Below are 20,062 nucleotides of genomic sequence, written 5' to 3' on the forward strand. Positions count from 1 at the left end.
ACTCGTTCGGATGATGTTCTTCTCCTCCGTCCCTCCCTGATGTTCTGGTTAGGACGGCACCCGTATGATGAGTAGGCTCGGAGCTCTTCCGGGACCCTAGAGTCGCCCCTCTCCTAGTGCGCCCCCCATGTCTTCATAGGTGATGTATGTGAGACAGCCCGCCTGAGACTGACTGTCCTGCCGTTGGTTTGAAGTATTGCTTGGAGCTAGATATATAAATACTTCCTCGGCGTTCCGGCCGCCGGTTGTGCGCCTCAGTAGGATGTTGCCTCGGTCTTACAGCACGACTCCTACTGGTATTTCTCCTCTTGCTTTGATCTCGTTTCTCACTCAGCACAATATATCTCGCTTCTAATCCTTTCTTAGGGCACCGCCGCTATGCTGAGCAGGCACGGTCCCGTGACGTTCTTCCTTGTTGCCAGGCCTCTGTCAGGGTCCCAAACCTGACAGGGACCCTACCGAATCTTCCCCCACAACACCCTCTGCCACAAGGTGTTGCCTGGTTCCAACCCAGTCAGCTTTCTCTGCTAACTTCCTGCCTGACCCCCAGTTTACCCACAGTGGTGAGGAGTGGCCTAATAAATAGCACCCTTAGCTCCCCCTGGAGGCCCGACTGTGAAATGTATTGGTGTATGTGATACCTGGTCAGATGAACTCCTTCAGTGCCATCAGACGTACCATAGCCCCCCTTAGCGGCGGAGCCACAGTACTGCAACGACCAGGACTCTGGGGCGCTGCACCAGTCTAAGGTTAAGATCCCAAAATGAGTATTTGGTGCTTTTTTTATGTTGCAGCATTTCTGCGCCACTTAGATTACTTGCGTTTTTTTGGGTTTCTGCTGCTTTTTTTGTCTTTTTTTTATGCTTCTTGGTATTTGACTTTTGACAAAATTATTGTCATGTGCGTATTAAATGCGTTTTCATGTGTTTCCGCTATGGAATTGCACTAAAAAGCATGTGTGCTTTTTACCTGCAGATTTTGCGCACGCACTAATACAAGCCTATGGGGAAAATCCACTCATAAAACTCAGTGTACCTGCAAGAGAAATTGACAAGTTGCGGATTTGAAACTCACCTTGCAGGTCAGTTTAGGGCGGTTTCACACGTTAGTGCCTCCGGTACGTGTAGTGACAGTTTTCTCACATAACGGAGACACTGACACACGTAGACCCATTCAAATGAATGGTTCTCTGCACATGTCAGCCTGTTTTCACGGACCGTGTGTCCATGTGCAAAACAAGTACGCATGTCCGTTTTTTACCGGCAGCACGTACCGCAATACGTACTGCACACGTGGACACAGAGAACAGTGTACACTCTCTTCCGTGTGCACGGACGGGCCGCTGGGGAAGAAGTGCTACTGCAAGCTGCTATCCCCTGCGTGTGGTGCTGAACCTGGCTTTCATCCATTGTACCCTGCTCTGCCGGCAGCAGCGCAAGCAGGGAACAATGAATGAAAGAAAACCCGACGTGCGGTCCCCCCCCTATATTTTCCAACCAACCAGGCAAAACTCACAGGTGCGGGCTGCTATTCTCAGGCTGGCAAGGGACCATGGATATGGGCCCCCCCCAGCCTTTAAAAAGCAGCCCGCAGCTGCCCAGAAAAGGCGCATCTATTAGATGCGCCAATTCCGGAGCTTTACCCGGTTCTTCCCACTGCCCTGTAGCATTGGCATATGGGGTAATAAGGGCTTAATGTCACCTTGCTATTGTAAAGTGACATTAAGCCGGCTTAGTAATGGAGAGGTGTCAGTAAGACACCTATCCATTACTAATCCCACAGCTGTTAAAGAGTTAATAAAACACACACAGTAAGAAAAAAGTATTTTAATGAAGTACATTTTACAACCAAGAGCACTGCTAATGTGGCGCTCCCAGCTGTAAACGCCTGGGAATGAATGAAATGTAGGGGGCGGAGCAACGGTGACTAGCGGTGCTGTCACCAAAGCTGCGCCCCCTGGCGGCATGAACTCATATGAACTCTTGAGCATCGCAAAATATTAAGAAACTTTCCCATGCTCAAGAGTTAATTTGAGTTCATGCCGCCAGGGGGCGCAGCTTCGGTGATGGCACCGCTAGTCACCGAAGCTCCGATCCCTGCATTTCATTAATTCCCCAGTCGTTTACAGCCGGGAGCGGCCGCATTAGCAGCGCTCCTGGTTGTAAAATGTATTTCATTAAAATACTTTTTTCTTACTGTGTGTGTTTTATTAACTCTTTAACAACTGTGGGATTAGTAATGGATAGGTGTCTTATTGACACCTCTCCATTACTAAGCCAGCATAATGTCACTTTACAATAGCAAGGCGACATTAAGCCCTTATTACCCCATATGCCAATGCTACAGGGCAGTGGGAAGAACCGAGCAAAGCTCCGGAATTGGCGCATCTAATTGATGCGCCTCTTCTGGGCAGCTGCGGAATGCTTTTTAAGGCTGGGGGGGGGCCATATCCATGGCCCCTTAATATAGGGGGGAACCCACTCAGGTTTTCTTTCATTCATTGTTCCCTGTTCGCGCTGCTGCCGGCAGAGCAGGGGACAATGGATGAAAGCAGCGTTCAGCACCACACACAGGGGACAACGCTCACTGTAGCGCTGCTTCCTGGCGGCCGTCCGTGTGGTCCTGATGCAGCACACGGGCGGCACATGGCTGCCACACGTGTGCCACACGGATGTACCACGTGAGCACACGGACACGGATATCTCTGGTACCGATTTTTCCGGTACTGGAAATATCTGGATGTGTGAAACCGGCCTTACATGGAGTAAAAAAAAGAAGTGGACGTGACATTTCAAGACATTCCATCCACTTTGCTGGAACTGTAAGATGCTGCGTTTTTTGAAGCCGCAAAAGCTCACCAATAACCAATTGTGGGTACACAGCCTGAGGCCACATTCATGCATTCAATATTTTACATCAGTATTTGTAAGCCGAAACCAGGAGTGGGTGATAAATACAGAAGTGGTGACATGTTTCCATTATACATTTCCTCTGATTGTCCCACTGCTGGTTTTGGCTTACAGATACTGATGTAAAATACTGGACATGTGAACGTGGCTTTAGGCTATGTTCAGACATTGCGCTTTCTTTTTTAATGCAAAGTTAAAACTGTTTGCAAACGCAGGTTTTGCTTAGTTGTTGCTGCGTTTTTGTCAGAGTGCATTGTTTATCTCTTGTGCATGCGTTTTGGGCACTTATTTATGGATTTCAATGGGTGAAAAACTGCAAAAAGACATGCTTCCTTTTGCAAAAATGCAGCTCTGACAAAACAGGAAAAAAAAAACTGTGTGCATGAGATTTCTGAAATCTCAGACTTTCCTGGTACTGTGAAACTCAGATGAAAATTTGCATTTAAAAAAAGGTGCAAAAAAGCAACTTGTGAACATAGCCTTACACTGACATTGCCAGTGCAGGACATCAAGTGTCATTGACCACTATTTATTTGGTATCTGGTTTTCATTCACAAAGGACTTTTGGGGTTTTTTCAAATACATGTAATACACACCTGATTTTGTTAAAAAAAAAAAAAAAGTGTAAACATTTTTTAAAATATTTTAAAAAGCCTGTGGAAAAATACCTGAAAATAATTATACCTACAGTAGTGTGCTTTTTAATAAAAAATTGTCAGAGTCTAGAAATGCCATTAAATTACAAAAAAAAATTACCGTCTCCGATATAATAAAGAATGAGCATTCGGTCTGGGCGGAGATGAGATTAATATCACTAATGATTTTTGTTTGTTTTTTGGCAGGTGCAATGTCATACTTATACCGGATATTGCTGGTGTGTTACCTCAGATGGTAAACCTGTAAGTGGGTCTTCTGTGCAAAACAAAACACCGACATGTTCAGGTAAGAAAACAACACATAACAATATTGCGTCTGGGCCTTGACCGATCAAGGCTGGCTTTGTTGCCCATAGCAATCGGAGCTCGGCTTTCCTTTCTCGCTCTGGTAAAATGAAAGCTACACTGTGACCTGTGGTTGGTTGCTATGGGAAACATGACTGTCGAGCAGTTTTGTTCAATCCGGCTTGTGGTATGTGCACACGACGTCTGGAAAAGTACCCCAAAAACTAAGTAACTGCAAATGGCTCTTGGAAGCCGCCCACTTTCTATGATTCACGGAACAAAAGACGCTGGCGGTGGAGCAGCCACATCAACGACTTCTAAAAGACGCCATATACACATAGCCTTGGGCTAAGTTCAGACTGCTATGTTTCCTGGTCCATGTATGAGGCCAATAGTTTGGTCAGGAGACCCACTGCCAGTCCAGGCATTATGGTTGACACACAGACCATGAAATTTGGCTGTCTGAACCCAGCCTTAGGCTAAGCTCGCACTGGGTGTTTTTGCTGCATTATTTTTTTTCTTCACCTAAACCTGAGTGCTTGACAGGAAAGAAGCTGTGGCAAAAACGCAGGTTTTTCTGTGTTTTTTGCGACGTTTTTGGTGCCTTTTTCATGCATTTGCAATGCGGGTTTTTTTCCATTCAATGGGTGAAACACGCTGAAAGAAGTGACTTGCTCTAAGCCCAAAAAACCATGCAAAGCACAAAATACTGATGACAAAAAAACCAAGCTGTGTGCATGAGATTTCTGAAATCTCACAGACATAGCTGGTACTGAAAAAACGCAGCATCAAAATTGCCTAGTATGAACTTAGCCTTACTGTATTTAACTCCTTAAAGGAGAGTGGTGAGGACAGTCATGTGGCTCTATCCGCAGGTATCATGAAATAACGATAAGAAAGAAATATGTTTAATTTTGAATTAATTTAATTAATTTAAGAATGTACGGTAAAATAACAAAAATCCAATCACAGGTCAACTTTAATTTTTCAAGCGTACTAAAGGAAGTTACATCTGTGAATGGTAGCTACAGGCAATTTACATCGTAACGTAAAAAATCCACACTGGTACTCAGCTGCTGCACTTAAAAACTGCAGGATGTCGACTGCGTGTGAACGCAGTCTAAAGCGGTTGTTGTCAAGTTAACATGTCATCACCTATCCACATAAGGGATAACTTGCTGTACACTGGGGGTCCAACCTCTGAAACCCCCACCGATCCTCTGAAATGAGTCTGCGGTGCTACATTTAACGGTACCATCAGTCAAGCATGCACCACCACTCCAGTCCTTGTCTGTAGGCCTGCCAAAGATATAAGTCCTAGTAGTCACATAGGCATGGCTAGGAGAGCTTGTGTGACTCCTGAGTTTATTATCATATTTTTTTTTGTTGCAAAGGCTTTATATCTGTATATATAATACAAAGAGACTAACATTGGGCAACTGGCAGATTTTATTGCATGCTTAAAAATGCATCTGTTCACTCTTCAAATAGTGAATTGCAAGGTAAGGTAGAAACCTATATTTTACCATATTATACAATTTAAATGCAACCTGTGTATATATATTTCTTTTAAGGTTCGGTAACAGACAAGCCCTCCAGCCAGGGTAATGCCGGCCGGAAAGGTAAGTCAAGTTCTCAGCTGTCCTGTGGATTGTGGTAATCCGCAGTGGTGATTTTATTTATCAGTGCGGACTGATAATTGATTGGATCCACAGGAAATAAGGGTCATAGGTCTCTAATCAGCTAGAAGTTTTTAATTTCATTTTCTAGGCTTGTCATATGTAAAGCAGTTTTTCCAAGACTTGCTCAGTGAGAAAAAAACAAAGAAACACAAACTTGCAAAATATAGTAAAAAGTCTGCAACATTTGTAAATATAATATTCCTTGCTGTTCTGCCTCCACCAATCTTGCTTGTTCTATTATGAGAACTAGGCAGAGACGTAGCTAGAGGTTCAGCTCGGGGTGGCAAAACTTCTATGTGGGCCCCTAACAAGGTAACCCTGATTACAACTAAGGTGGCGCTCCCTAATAATTGGTTTAACGAACCTTCAGCAGTTGACTAGGCTGTAAATGAAAGTAAATCACTGTACAAAGACCAACACCCATATTACCGCCATATGGTTGCAATATAGTGGTAGATACCAGTGCTGCAGAACATGCAAATGATTACAGTACAGTTATACATGGAGACTTAAATACAGTACAGTTATACATGGAGACTTCTTACTGATAGTCATTCACTTTTCCTGTCTTCTCCATCTGGCCCAGACAAGCATGACAACGTCTCCAGTCAGGATTTGTTTGCAGAGATTACAACAAAGACACATTTGACTTCTCACATTTCCTGCACTAGCTCCATCTATTTCTAACCTGTACAATCTCATCAACCCAATGCTGAGACGCTGCTATATGTGTCTCTGTTACTGCACCTGCAGTTTTGAACTAATGCCCACCTCTGTGCCTTTTAGAAAGTAAAATGCCTCCTTTGTGCTCTCTAGAAGGTAAAAACAGACCTCTAGAATATATTTATGTGCTGTGTAAGTACCCCATAAAACAGTGTTCTCATTTTGCCCTCCAGAAAATAATAATGTCCTCTGTGAGTTACTTTGACAGTCACAATACCTTAAGTGCCCCAATAACAAAAACGTGTCCCCTTAACATTAATAATGTCCCCTGAGGCTTCCCTTATACAGCTCCTCTATACACAGCATATGTCCCCACAGCTCCCCTATACACAGTATGATGTCCCCACAGCTCCCTTCTAGTATATTGCCCAATATATAATGCCTCCACATTGTATAATGGCAGCCAAACTGTACATCGTCCTCCGCAGTAGTCCCCAAACTGTATGGTGGTCTACACAGTATATTGGCCCCCTTAGTAGCCACCACTCTAAGATGCCCCCATTAATGGCCCTCACTCTGTATGATGGCCCCACTAGTAGCCCAACTCTGTAGGAGTACACCCTTTGTAGCCCCCACTCTATAGAAGGGCACACTTAGTAGGTTCAGTGTTCTATCATGTCCCCTTTAGTAGCCACCACTCTGTATGAGGACCCACCTAGTAGCCTCAACACTATATCATGACCCCTTTAGTAGCTCAGCACCCTTGTGTGGATAAAAAGTATGGCAACTTTAGTTTTCATTGAATAAAATCCTTAGCAAACAGTGAATTCCTGATTTTGTATCATATCCATACGAGTGCCGAGCTACTAAAGGGACAATGATACGGTGCTGGGGGTACAAGGTGGGCCCTCATACAGAGTGGGGGCTACTGAGGGGGCATCCTACAGAGTGGTGGCTACTAAGGGGGCCATAATACAGTATTGGGGTGACCATTGTAATGAAGCTCTGGATGGTCAGGGGCCCAGGGCGCCCGCCTCCTCTGCCCTCATGGTAGCTATGCTACTGGGACTAGGACTCAAATCTCCTTAGTAATGTCACAACATATGGTTATATCCTCTAATGGTTGCCTAAAGGTGATCATGTCAGAAAAAAATTGTGTTTTTACTACAGCAAAAAAACACGGATTCCACAAGAAATTTCCCAATGTAGGGAAAAGGGTTGCAAAAACCCCATTCACATGCATGGGATGCAGGATTCAGTAAAAAAAATATAACAAAATCTGCACAAAGTAGTCATTATGTAAACATGCTTTTAGTATATTACATTACTATACATAAAACATCACTGTGGGAAGCAAAATCACTGCCGACGTCATGTTGATTGATAGCTGGCTCAGCGGGAAGATGGCTGTCAATCCACATGACGTTGGCTGTGATGACCAGTCGACAGAGCAGAAGACAAGGAGCTGCTCTATTGGCGTGATGTTACAGAAAGTAGGAGACCGCGAGAGATCGTCACATGACAGCACAGCACTTGATTTGCAACTATCTGCTAATAAGTGCTTAACCCCAAAGGGGAAAAAAGTCCTAGATAACCCCTTTAAATGATAACAATTTAGGAAGGGGGCCTGCTAAAAATGATTTAAACAGCACACATAACATAAACAAACCTGTATAAAAAATATATACACTGAGCTTCCTCAGTGGCAAAAGCTTATACATAATATAATTTTTTTTAAAAAGTAAGTGTAAGCGGAGGGCCACTTGGTTACAGATATGTTGTGAAGAAACTGTGAATGTACTCCATTGACTACAATAGAGAAATGAATCTTTAAAATATGCAATACTTACAATTAAAATAAGATCTGCAAAAAATAAATCTGCATTTAACCCCCAGCTACATCTGTAATGCAAAACCATTGTGGACCATGTCCGTAACGTCTGAACATAGCCAACAGGTTCTGGCCCTTGGGTAGTGCACAGTAGCCAAATGGTCAGCCCTTTTTTATAAAACCTATGCCAATAGTCTCAAAATAGTTGACTTTGTTTTATGAGGTACAAGACAAAAGAAGTGAAAGATAAATGAGATGGAGGGTACACACCACCAGGGACCTTATTTAGCCCTTTCCTAGGCTGTAAAAAGGAAAAAGAAACTTTAAGAGCTGTAATAAGAAGGATCATTAGTCTTGATTTTTGAATTACAATTACCGGATAGCGTCTTTATTGTTCGATGATTTGGCTGTTTGTAGTCAAAAATTGTGCAATCGTTATTTCATTGCTGTAGAAATCATCTCCCCATGCACTGATTTCATGCTGTAAATTCGTTAAAATTAGGCTAGGGACTCACTATTTATGGCTACTGTTGGGTGTATACGCTCAGAAGGTACTTGCTTGAAAATAGATACAGTCAGGATAAATGCCTAGGCATCCGTTGCCTATAGGGATTCATTGTAAACATATGTTATGCACAATAAGGTATACGTTTGGATTTTTTGTTTACTCTGAGGCCCTTGGTTTAGAAAAGTACAGCCTGCTGCACTTTCCTATTGTGACACTGAGTCACATCTCACGGACAGAACGAGGGATGGAAAAGTCAAGGAGTCCGAGGTCAGAAGCCAGGAGGGTACGTCATAAACCGAAGGAAGAAAGAAAGGCGTAGTCAGATAATGTTCCCAGGTCAGAATGCCAGGAGATACGGGATAACAGCAGAAAGGGTTACATAGATTGTAGGTCAGAACGAGGTTCAAGGTCAGGCAACAACAGATGAAAATACAGAATGCTAGGCACAGAGAGAAAAAAAACACAGTAGCTGAATGTATGTCTGGCAGAAGTCTGAGAGTAACAGCCCAGTTAAGTAGCCTGGCAATCACCTGGGAAATGAACACCTGGAGACAGCCTGCGCACCCCCCAATCTCAGGTTGGACAGCCGATCTGTGAATCAACACACTAACATCTCAGCACGCCCCTGCACCAGATTGGATGACTGAGCCATCAGTAACTGCATCCCAGACAAACTGAGGGGTGGAACTGTGACACCTATACAGTTAAATAAATGATATGCATACAGTCCAGACAGAACACTCGTTTTTCTTCCGTTAAGCTGTATGGTGGCTTATGGAAGCATTAAATTGTAAAATCTGTGTGCTAACTGCACAGCTGCAGTGTACACTTAAAGGGAATCTTTCACTAGTTTTTTTTATTTAAACTTAGTACCTTCTCCAATTTGTGTTGGTCACTAGATTCTTGAGCAGCTTTATTTTTTCTCTGCAACCCTTTGTTCCAAAGTTAAAATTTATTCCTCCTGGTAATAAAGAAGCAAATTTTCCCTTCAACTTATTGTGTGTGTACTACAGAATTTTTCTGTGGGCGTGGCTGTAATTTGATAGGCCAGCATCAGAAGAGAAAAAAAGCAAAATGGTCACAGAGAAGTTCTCTGGTAAAGCCCATTTGATTGCATGGAAAATGTTCCCCATTACTACTGAGAGATGTACTGTAACTTTGGAACAGAGGGGAACAGAGAAACACAGTGTGTCACACTGTTAATTTGAATAGGAGATGATCTGCAGTACCCAAGGGTGGCCATTAAACAGTGTACAGATTGATGAAATGCTGCACTGTTTACACCTAACTTCCACCAGAGATGCTAACCGTTGATCGGTTGAGGTGCCATATTTCAACTTCCCACTGATCTGATATTCATTGTATAGTGGGAGACCCCTTTAATCTTACAGAGGTACTTTAAGAACAGGCATTTGCATATCTACAAAACAGCCAATGAGAGCAAGCAGTAAAGAATGGGGAAGGGTGCAGCAACCTGAGCATGTGTAAAGGAGCAAATAGATTTATGACTCCATTGAACTCCAATAGACACTGTAGCTGAACTGGAGTCGTTAATTACAGCTCTGCTCTAAACAAGCAGTGATCAAAAGCAACCAAGCAACAATGACTGAAGAAAATAGTCAAAAGGTAAGCACCGATGGTAGTGACTTATGTATACAGTATAATCTTACCAAGACTACAAAGTTAAAGGGGTTGTCCAGGACTTAGTTTTTAGAGGCCCATAGTTAAAAAACAAAACAGGCAGGTAGATGCTAACAAAGGCAACTACCTGCCTGTTCTACAACACTGACCGCTCCTGCCCATGATTCAGCTGCTCCACGTCAACAGATCATGTCTTCCTCTTTCACTCTGCTCTGCCAATGTTGTGACTGGTGATGTTATGCTGATTGGTAGCCGGCTCCCCACAGCTAGACAGTGGGGAGCTGTCTGTCAATCATTATGAGTTGACGCCACCAGTCGTACCCCATCATCAGAGCAGAGTGGAAGAGAAGCTGCTACTCTGTCAACGTGACATCTGCAGAAGCCACAGAATCACCAACAGGTGTGTTCTGTGATCACTGTATGCCAGCAGAGATCAGCAACAGCCACAACATGCAGGTAGATAGCAACTACCTGCCCGTTAGTAATTAGGCCTGTAGTAAAAAAATTAAATAGTCCTGGATAACCCCTTTAAGTGTACCTTCACTTTTATGAATCATTGTGCCGTTCACATGTAGAGATCCATTATTCTATATCCCATACATTTTTAAAGATTTTGTTATCCAATAACTGTATTTTTTGTAAGGCAGGTTGAAAAATGAAAGGTAAGTGATCCCAATATAAAAACCATAACAAGCCAAACTGTCAGAATAAATCCACAAAGTATTCTCCTGATGGCTGGAAGTGAGCATCAAATAGTCGCATCATTTTCTGGGAGGCTGATTTGGTCATGTACATTCCACCTGTGTCCTGTCTCCTGCAGTTTGATGAATGTTTGCCATATTACCATGAGATTTCCTATCCCAATAAGGGACTTGGAATTAAGCTACAGCACTAAAGTAAAGCATGGGAAACATCAAGACATTGTGAGGGTAATTTACAGCATTAAACGTGTGGCGATGCAGTGCAAATCTTTTCTTAGTGATGACATACACTTTTGCAAAAGTTTTGGGGAGTAAAAGAGACGTATTCTCGGAAAACAGGGCAGTCCGCAGTCGATACAATGACCAGTGGGAAGAATGAACACAGCAAATGCTTTCCAAGATGAAGCTGTGCAATGTGATTAAGTCCAAAAACAAAAATTGTATTTTCATGGGCAATGCTAAATAATTATGTAAGTGCTTCTCTATATATGCCAGGAAGTTGTGTATATCAATCAGCCATGACCTTAAAACCCCTAAAGGTGTTCAGTGTATCTGGCACCAAGACGTTAGGACTTGGGAGAAGATCCATTAGATCCTGTAACTTGCCATAGAGGACCTCCATGAGTAATACTTTTCCAGCATACCCACAGATGCTAGATCAAACAGAGATCAGGGGAATTTGGAGGCCAAGTCATCACCTTGAACTATTTTGTTCCTAAAGCTATTACTGAAAAATGTTTTCAGTATGGTACTGAAAAAGGCAACTGCCATTTAGAAATGCCACTGTTATGAAGGGCTGTACTTGGTCTGTAATAATTAGGTAAGTGCAAGAGTATTATCCATATGAATGCCAAGACCCAAATATTCCTAGCAGAACATTGGCCATAGCATCACACAGATTCTGCCAGTTCACCTTCCTCTACTAGTGCATCTTGGTAGAGAGGGTTAGCACAATGTGACAGTACGGTCAGTCGACAAAGTCAGAAGTTTCTGGCTGCTGGATCCCCGGCATGCATTATCATTAGCCAGGCGGCAGCGACGTTATCATTGTGGCTGAAATCTTGGAAGGTAAGACATTCGTGGGCCTCCCATCCAGTGGCTAGAGACTACTGACCTGGTCAATGGACTGGAGTACTGCAAATCAATCAATCTCTACATCTTTTCTCCATGTAAGTAACGCACAAAGCCATTCGGATAAGAGGAATCGGCCACCTATTTCCACTGCTCTATTGACCACTTCTGATTCTTGAACGCGCTTTGCTTTGGACAGAGTTCATTATGACCCTATGACTGGGCTTGGACTATGCAGACCCATAAGTAGCAATCTATGATTTGGTTTTCTGACATAATTTTTTTAACTATTTAAAAAAAAAACGCTTTTTTATGAGAAGAGACTAGATGGCTAGTCTTGACTGCCAGAGCACCCCTGAGCCTGTCACTGGTTCAGCAATTGTCCTTTCTTGGATCACTTTTCTTAGGTTTCAGCCACTGTATCGCAAGGGAACCTCACAAGACCATTTTTTAGATATTTGACTTCATCACTATGCCATTAGCATATGTCAGATCCTTATGCTTGCCAATATCTCCTGCTTCCAAGACTATGACTTCCAAGAGTTGACTCTTTAACTTGCTGCATAATATATCCAATCTCTTGAAATATGCCATTGTAAAAAGAAGACAATCTATATTGTTCACCTGGTAGTGGTTTTAATGTTATGGCAGGTTAGTATATGATCTTTTGCTGTCTCTTCGGAATCCCTTCAAAGTGGGAGACGATGTAGCATGCTTCAGTTCTCCATCACAGAACTAATAAGAACAAATATCCAGTATAAATTTGTTGCACAGAGGAAGCATCTTTTTAATAATATGTAAAATATAGGCTTTGTACTTCCTATTATTGTGAAAATAGTTTTATGTCTACATTTAAAGAGGTTCCTTTATGTTTAATCCAGCAAGCTCCTGCAATGAAGCTATGGCTAGACACAGGGAAGAATCACGCTGAGAGGGCATGATTACTGAACCTTAGACTGGGACTAGTCCGGGGTAATAGATGACCCACCGGACTAGTTCTGGCTAATTCACATAGCGTGAGTGGCAAAACAAAAGGTTTTTTTTGTCACTCAGAGCTTCAGTGTTTTCTCTCACCAGACTCTTGATTTAAAATGCATCTGGTGCTTGGGGACGGGGACAACATGAACCTGTGTGATTTCAAATGCCAGGGCTCAATTTCATCCCCAGTCCATACCTAGCTGTGTCTCACCATACAGGATCATTGTCTGATCATACCACATCTCCTGGATAGGAGAGGAAGCAAACGAGAGTATACAGACAGGACAGTACAGGATCACATCTGATTCTTTCTTTGAGGTAGAACAATGTTTAATAATAATAATCTTTATATAGCGCTAACATATTCCGCAGCGCTTTACAGTTTTGCACACATTATCATCGCTGTTCCCGTTGGGGCTCACAATCTAAATTCCCTATCAGTATGTCTTTAGAATTAGGGAGGATACCAGAGTACCCGGAAGAAACCCACGCAAACACGGAGAGAACATACAAACTCCTTGCAGATGTTGTCCTTGGTGGGGTTTGAACCCAGGACTCCAGCGCTGCAAGGCTGCAGTGCTAACCACTGAGCCACCGTGCTGCCCTAATGTTTAAAAATAGGCAGGGAAATGTCTATCCTCACAAAAGAATCAGCTGTGATACTGCGCTTTAATGTCTGTATAGTCTATTTTGTGTCCTCCCCTGGCCAGGAGCTTTGGCATGATCAGACCATGTTCCTGTTACCGAGTTACTCAGTACACAGCAGAGGCACATTTATAAGATTATCTCAGCACAGGAACATTTTTTTGTAATACATCCCATTGTGGAAGCTCCTATTATTCCAAGATCTATTTATTAAAATGTTCTTTCTTTCTGGTAAAACCCCTTTAATGATCTGGCATGTCTGATTCAATGTCCGGCAGTGGCTCTGTGATGTAGAACACAGGAGCAGAGTGAGCGCTACTATGTATGGGAGAAATGGTAGAGTTAGCTGCCAGTCAAACGATCGCCTGAACCACTGCTTGTCCAACAGCCATCTAAGATGTTTGGGGGCGTTTACTCTATCCAGATAGACATCTATCTGAACGTTTTGGTTTATTCCATAAAGCCAAAAGGCCCATCCTTGCTTGATTAATTCCACTTAGCTATGGATTGTGCAAAGCCATGTATGAAATACCTAAAAACTGAATGTAAATTAAAAATAAAAAAATAATAATAATCTCAAATACTTCAACTTGCCATGCAGACGCTTTTACAAAATGACTGCATTAAAGTGGTAGTAAATCTAGCAGAATTTTACTAACTGTAGGCTGCTGCCTTCCAAGACAAACCTTGACATTTTATTTCCACATATTAAAAGACAAGAATAAATACAGAAAACAAATATTAACTATCCTCTTTTTGCAGATCCATACACAAATAGTTTCAGTAGAAAATTTCTGTATTTTTAAAATGAAATTTGAACAGCATATAATGTTGGAATAGTAAGATAAATTAACTTTAATTAGTGTTTTTTACACCAAAATTATCACCCCAAAATTTGGGTGATTGGGCAGTAAAAAGTACAGACAGTTAAAGTTCAATAAGACTGATGAAGAAAACCTGTTTTTTCAGCTTATCAATGTCAGCCTGGCTCAGGGAAACCCAGAAACCCCTTAAGAAGTATTGTCTGCTAAACATATCTAGTACTATAAAATTCAAACAAATGGTTGTCCAAAAGCTTGGTTTGGATCATCCGGGGCAGAAGCCCATCTGACATATTGGCTCTTTGCTCTGATTTATAAAGGAAGATTCTGAACAAGGGACTTCACTCTATGGCATTTTATTCCTTAATAGGAGACATATATAGAGGTTGTTGATATGAGAAAAAACTTTTAAGTCATTATTGATAAGGCAGACGCAGATAATTATTCACCCTTATGGGGCACATATTCTGTGAATGAGGGATTTGGTAAAAACTACTGAAACTCCCAGTGCAACTGAAGTATTTAAATACTTGATTTTCTAGAATTTATCACTTACGATCATCCTACTTTAAGGTGATTAGTGGAAATACAGTCATGTAATTCTTATGACATTCGGAAACTGGCACTTAAGTGGAAGTTTCACGTTAGGTGAGTTTTAGGATTTACAGTATTCCGGTTGACTGGAAAAAAAGAGCCATCTATGGTAATATTTTAGGGTAATGAATCGTGAGTGACTCTGACCTATGTTTATTACCTGAATTACTGTCTTTAAAATATATATATATATATATATATATATATATATATATATATATATACAGTTAGGTCCATATATATTTGGACAGAGACAACATTTTTCTAATTTTGGTTATAGACATTACCACAATGAATTTTAAACAAAACAATTCAGATGCAGTTGAAGTTCAGACTTTCAGCTTTCATTTGAGGGTATCCACATTAAAATTGGATGAAGGGTTTAGGAGTTTCAGCTCCTTAACATGTGCGACCCTGTTTTTAAAAGGACCAAAAGTAATTGGACAATTGACTCCAAGGCTATTTCATGGACAGTTGTGGGCAATCCCTTCGTTATGTCATTCTCAATTAAGCAGATAAAAGGCCTAGAGTTGATTTGAGATGTGGTGCTTGCATTTGGAAGGTTTTGCTGTGAAGTAAACATGCGGTCAAAGGAGTACTCCATGCAGGTGAAACAAGCCATCCTTAAGCTGCGAAAACAGAAAAAAACAAGCAGAGAAATTGCTACAATATTAGGAGTGGCAAAATCTACAGTTTGGTACATCCTGAGAAAGAAAGAAAGCACTGGTGAACTCAACAATGCAAAAAGACCTGGGCGCCCAAGGAAGACAACAGTGGTGGAGGATAGAAGAATAATCTCCATGGTGAAGAGAAACCACTTCACAACAGCCGACCAAGTAACCAACACTCTCCAGGAGGTCGGCGTATCAATATCCAAATCTACCATAAAGAGAAGACTGCATGAAAGTAAATACAGAGGGTTCACTGCACGGTGCAAGCCACTCATAAGCATCAAGAATAAAAAGGCTAGACTGGACTTTGCTATAAAACATCTAAAAAAGCCAGCACAGTTCTGGAAGAACATTCTTTGGACAGATGAAACCATGATCAATCTCTACCAGAATGATGGAAAGAGAAATGTATGGCGAAGGCGTGGTACAGCTCATGTCATGATCCAAAGCATACCACATCATCTGTAAAACATGGCGGAGGCAGTGTGATGGCTTGGGTATGCATGGCTGCCAGTGGCACTGAGTCACTAGTGTTTATTGATGATGTGACACAGGACAGAAGCAGCCAAATGAATTCTGAGGTATTCAGAGCCATACTGTGTGCTCAGATCCAGCCAAATGCAGCCAAACTGATTGGTCGTCGTTTCATCCTACAGATGGACAATGACCCAAAACATTAAGCCAAAGCAACCCAGGAGTTTATTAAATCAAAGAAGTGGAATATTCTTGAATGGCCAAGTCAGTCACCTGATCTCAACCCAATTGAGCATGCATTTCACTTGTTAAAGACTAAACTTCAGACAGAAAGGCCCACAAACAAACAGCAACTGAAAACCACCGCAGTGAAGGCCTGACAGAGCATCAAAAAGGAGGAAACACAGCGTCTGGTGATGTCCATGAGTTCAAGACTTCAGGCAGTCATTGCCAGCCAAGGGTTTTCAACCAAGTACTAAAAATGAACATTTTATTTAAAATTATTGAATCTGTCCAATTACTTTTGGTCCTTTTAAAAACAGGGTGGCACATGTTAAGGAGCTGAAACTCTTAAACCCTTCATCCGATTTTAATATGGATACCCTCAAATGAAAGCTGAAAGTCTGAACTTCAACTGCATCTGAATTGTTTTGTTTAAAATTCATTGTGGTATTGTCTATAACCAAAACTAGAAAAATGTTGTCTCTGTCCAAATATATATGGACCTAACTGTATCTATATATATAAGAGGCATCGTGATTACTTGCTAATCCCGCCCCCTGCACAGTAGCTCCGCCCCCACCACATTACCACACACAATCCGCACCACATCACATCAGCACACACAATCCCGCCCCCCACAAATCCCCCCACCACATTACCACACACAATCCCGCCCTCCACATTACCACACATAATCCTGCCCCCACCCCATTACCACACACAATCCCACCCTCACCACATTACCACACACAATCCCGCCCTCACCACATTACCACACACAATCCCGCCCTCACCACACTACCACACACAATTCCGCCCTCACCACATTACCACACACAATCCGCACCACATCACCACACACAATCCCGCCCCCACAAATCCCGCCCCCCCACCACATCACCACACATAATACCGCCCCTTCAACACATCACCACACATAATCCCGCCCCCCAACACATCACCACACAATCCTGCCCCCAACACATCACCACACATAATCCCGCCCCCCACACCATTACCACACAAAATCCCGCCCCCACACCACCACACATAATCCCGCCACCCCACCACACCACCACACATAATCCCGCCACCCCACCACATTACTACACATAATCCCGCCCCCCACCACATCACCACACATAATCCCGGCCCCCCACCACATTACCACACATAATCCCACCCCCACCACATCACCACACATAATCCCGCCCCCCCACCACATTACCACACAATCCCGCCCCCCACCACATCACCACACATAATCCCGCCTGCCCACCACATCACCACACATAATCCCCCCCCACCACATCACCACACATAATCCCGCGCCCCAACTCATCACCACACATAATCCCGCCCTTCAACACATCACCACACATAATCCCGCCCCCCACCCCATCACCACACATAATCCCGCCCCCCACCACATCACCACACATAATACCGCCCCCCACCACATCACCACACATAATACCGCCCCCCACCACATTACTACACATAATCCCGCCCCCCACCACATTACCACACATAATCCCACTCCCCACCACATCACCACACATAATCCCACCCCCCACCACATTACTACAGATAATCCCGCCCCCCACCCCATTACCACACATAATCCCACCCCCCACCACATCACCACACATAATCCTGCCCCCAACACATCACCACACTATTGTTATTAACTTCATTTTAAGTTAATTTTCCACCTGCGTAAGTGCTATTGAATGTTGTTATTGTTTACTTTAGTTTAATCACCAGCAGCGTTAATTAGATAGCAATGAGCGTGCCGAGCGTTAGCTGGTTGGAAACATCTAGTATATATAATTATAATAGATTTCTGCATTGGGGACATTAAATCCCTGCAGCAGTTCTCTCCCTAGGCCCAATATAGGCGCAGAGTTATTGTCCGTAATGAGATAACAGTCAAGGGTGTAACATTGATGGGTGCTGGGATTGCACTGGACACTTTGGGGGGCCCAGAAGGTCCCTTTGGCCCATATGAGAAAACAAATACTATTAAAGACCTGATTAAAGACAATATATCGACAGTCCAATATCTCATCATAATGCACAATTCCACCTTATTTTGAAGTGGAAATGGGTCTCCTTTCCTCTTGGGTCCTTATGTGGCTGCACAGGTTGCAACAATGGTAAGTTTGCCCCCAGCGCATGTGCTTTGAGTTACACCATTGATGAGTTATTGCAGCGCCTCAGAGTCGTGGTCGTTGCAGTACTGTCGCTCCGCCACTAAGGGGAGTGATGGTACGTCTGATGGCACTAAAGGAGTTCACCTGACCAGGTATCACAGTCACACATTACACTTCACACTCCGGCCACTAGGGGGAGCAAAGGGTTCTATGTATTAGGCCACTCCTCACACTTTGGTAAAACTGGGGGTTGGATAGGAAGTTAGACAGAAGCTGACTGGGTTTTGCCCAGGTAACATCTAGTGAGAGGAGAGCGTTGCTTGGGAAGATCCAGGGGGGTCCCTGTCAGGGGTGGGATCCTGACAGAGGCCTAGCACAAGGACAGATCGTGATGGAGCCGCGCCTGCACTTCATTGCGGCGGCATCTTAAGAAAGGACACGAAGCGAAGTATATTGTGGAGAAGTGAGAAACGAGATCACAGCACAAAGGCGATAGAACCAGTAGGAGTCGTGCCCCGAGATCGGCAACATCCTACTGAGGCGCGTAGCCGGTGACCGGAACGCCGAGGAAGTATTGGGCTCTACGCATTACTTCAAACCAACGGCAGGGCAGTTAATTTTAGGTTGGCTGCCTCACCTTAATCACCTAATGAAGACAACGGAGGCAATTGTGGGAGAGGGGCGTCTCTAGGGTCCCTATAAAATAACTCCAGGCCTACCCCGTCATACGGGTGCATCCTATCCATATCATCTGGGGGACGGAGAGAAAGAACAGAAGCATACATGACAGTTGTGAGGACTATCCCGTGGTGCTCAGCAGGGAAGTACCACAACACCCAGGCGCTAGTAGGTAGGCACTGATTTCCACCTGCAAATGGAACTCTGGATGTGCCTTCGGACCGGCCGGTCTCAGCCAGCCCTGTTAGCAGTGCTCTGGATTGTGGACGCTGAAGCCTTCAGTAAAGAGGTAAAGAGACTGCAAGCTTGTTTCCTCGTCATATACTGCGACCTACATCTGCACCTACATCTTTAATTGGGCGCCCCTTAGCAGGGCCACGGACCGGGTCAGGCCACCGTGACATCCCCAGCACCGAGAGATAGACCCGGTACCGAGTACCCTGCTGCCCTGCGTCTGGGGGCCGCTCCATTATCATGGCAGCATCTCTCATCTCTCTATTCATTTTCTACACTCTTTCACAGAGTTGTCATTTAGATCGGTATTGTACGGAAAGCATGATGAGAGCATCCATAGGTAATTTGGATTCCTCTCTGCTTTGTATTTATAAGTATAAATTTTATCAGAATAATCCCTGCCCATGATCACAATGCCTTTCTGTAAGAGTAGCTTAAACCCTGGCAGATATGACGTGTCCATGTATTACCATGGCAGTCATTCAGTTAAATGGCCAGCATACAATGTCTCATTTTCCCAGCAGCGGTGAATGGGGAAGAGATAAAGCTGGACCCATGAAAATCAACTGAACAAGCATATTTTTGAAAAGTGGCTCTTTATGTGACAAGCCCTTTAAGGAATTGATTTTATTGCATATTCCT

At 43.3% G+C, this 20,062-nt stretch overlaps 1 protein-coding gene across 4 annotated transcripts in view; it reads left to right on the forward strand.

Annotated features, from left to right (window-relative positions):
• Positions 1-20,062, forward strand: part of SMOC1 (SPARC related modular calcium binding 1) — a 429,565-nt gene that overhangs the window by 232,288 nt on the left and 177,215 nt on the right. For all 4 annotated transcript variants that reach the window (XM_077262377.1, XM_077262370.1, XM_077262364.1 and 1 more), the window contains exons 4-5: positions 3,752-3,851; positions 5,425-5,472. In XM_077262377.1, coding sequence (XP_077118492.1) covers positions 3,752-3,851; positions 5,425-5,472 — 148 coding nt within the window. The remainder of the gene's footprint in view (positions 1-3,751; positions 3,852-5,424; positions 5,473-20,062) is intronic.

This window comes from Ranitomeya variabilis, chromosome 1, assembly GCF_051348905.1.
Source record: "Ranitomeya variabilis isolate aRanVar5 chromosome 1, aRanVar5.hap1, whole genome shotgun sequence".
Lineage (NCBI taxonomy): Eukaryota > Metazoa > Chordata > Amphibia > Anura > Dendrobatidae > Ranitomeya > Ranitomeya variabilis.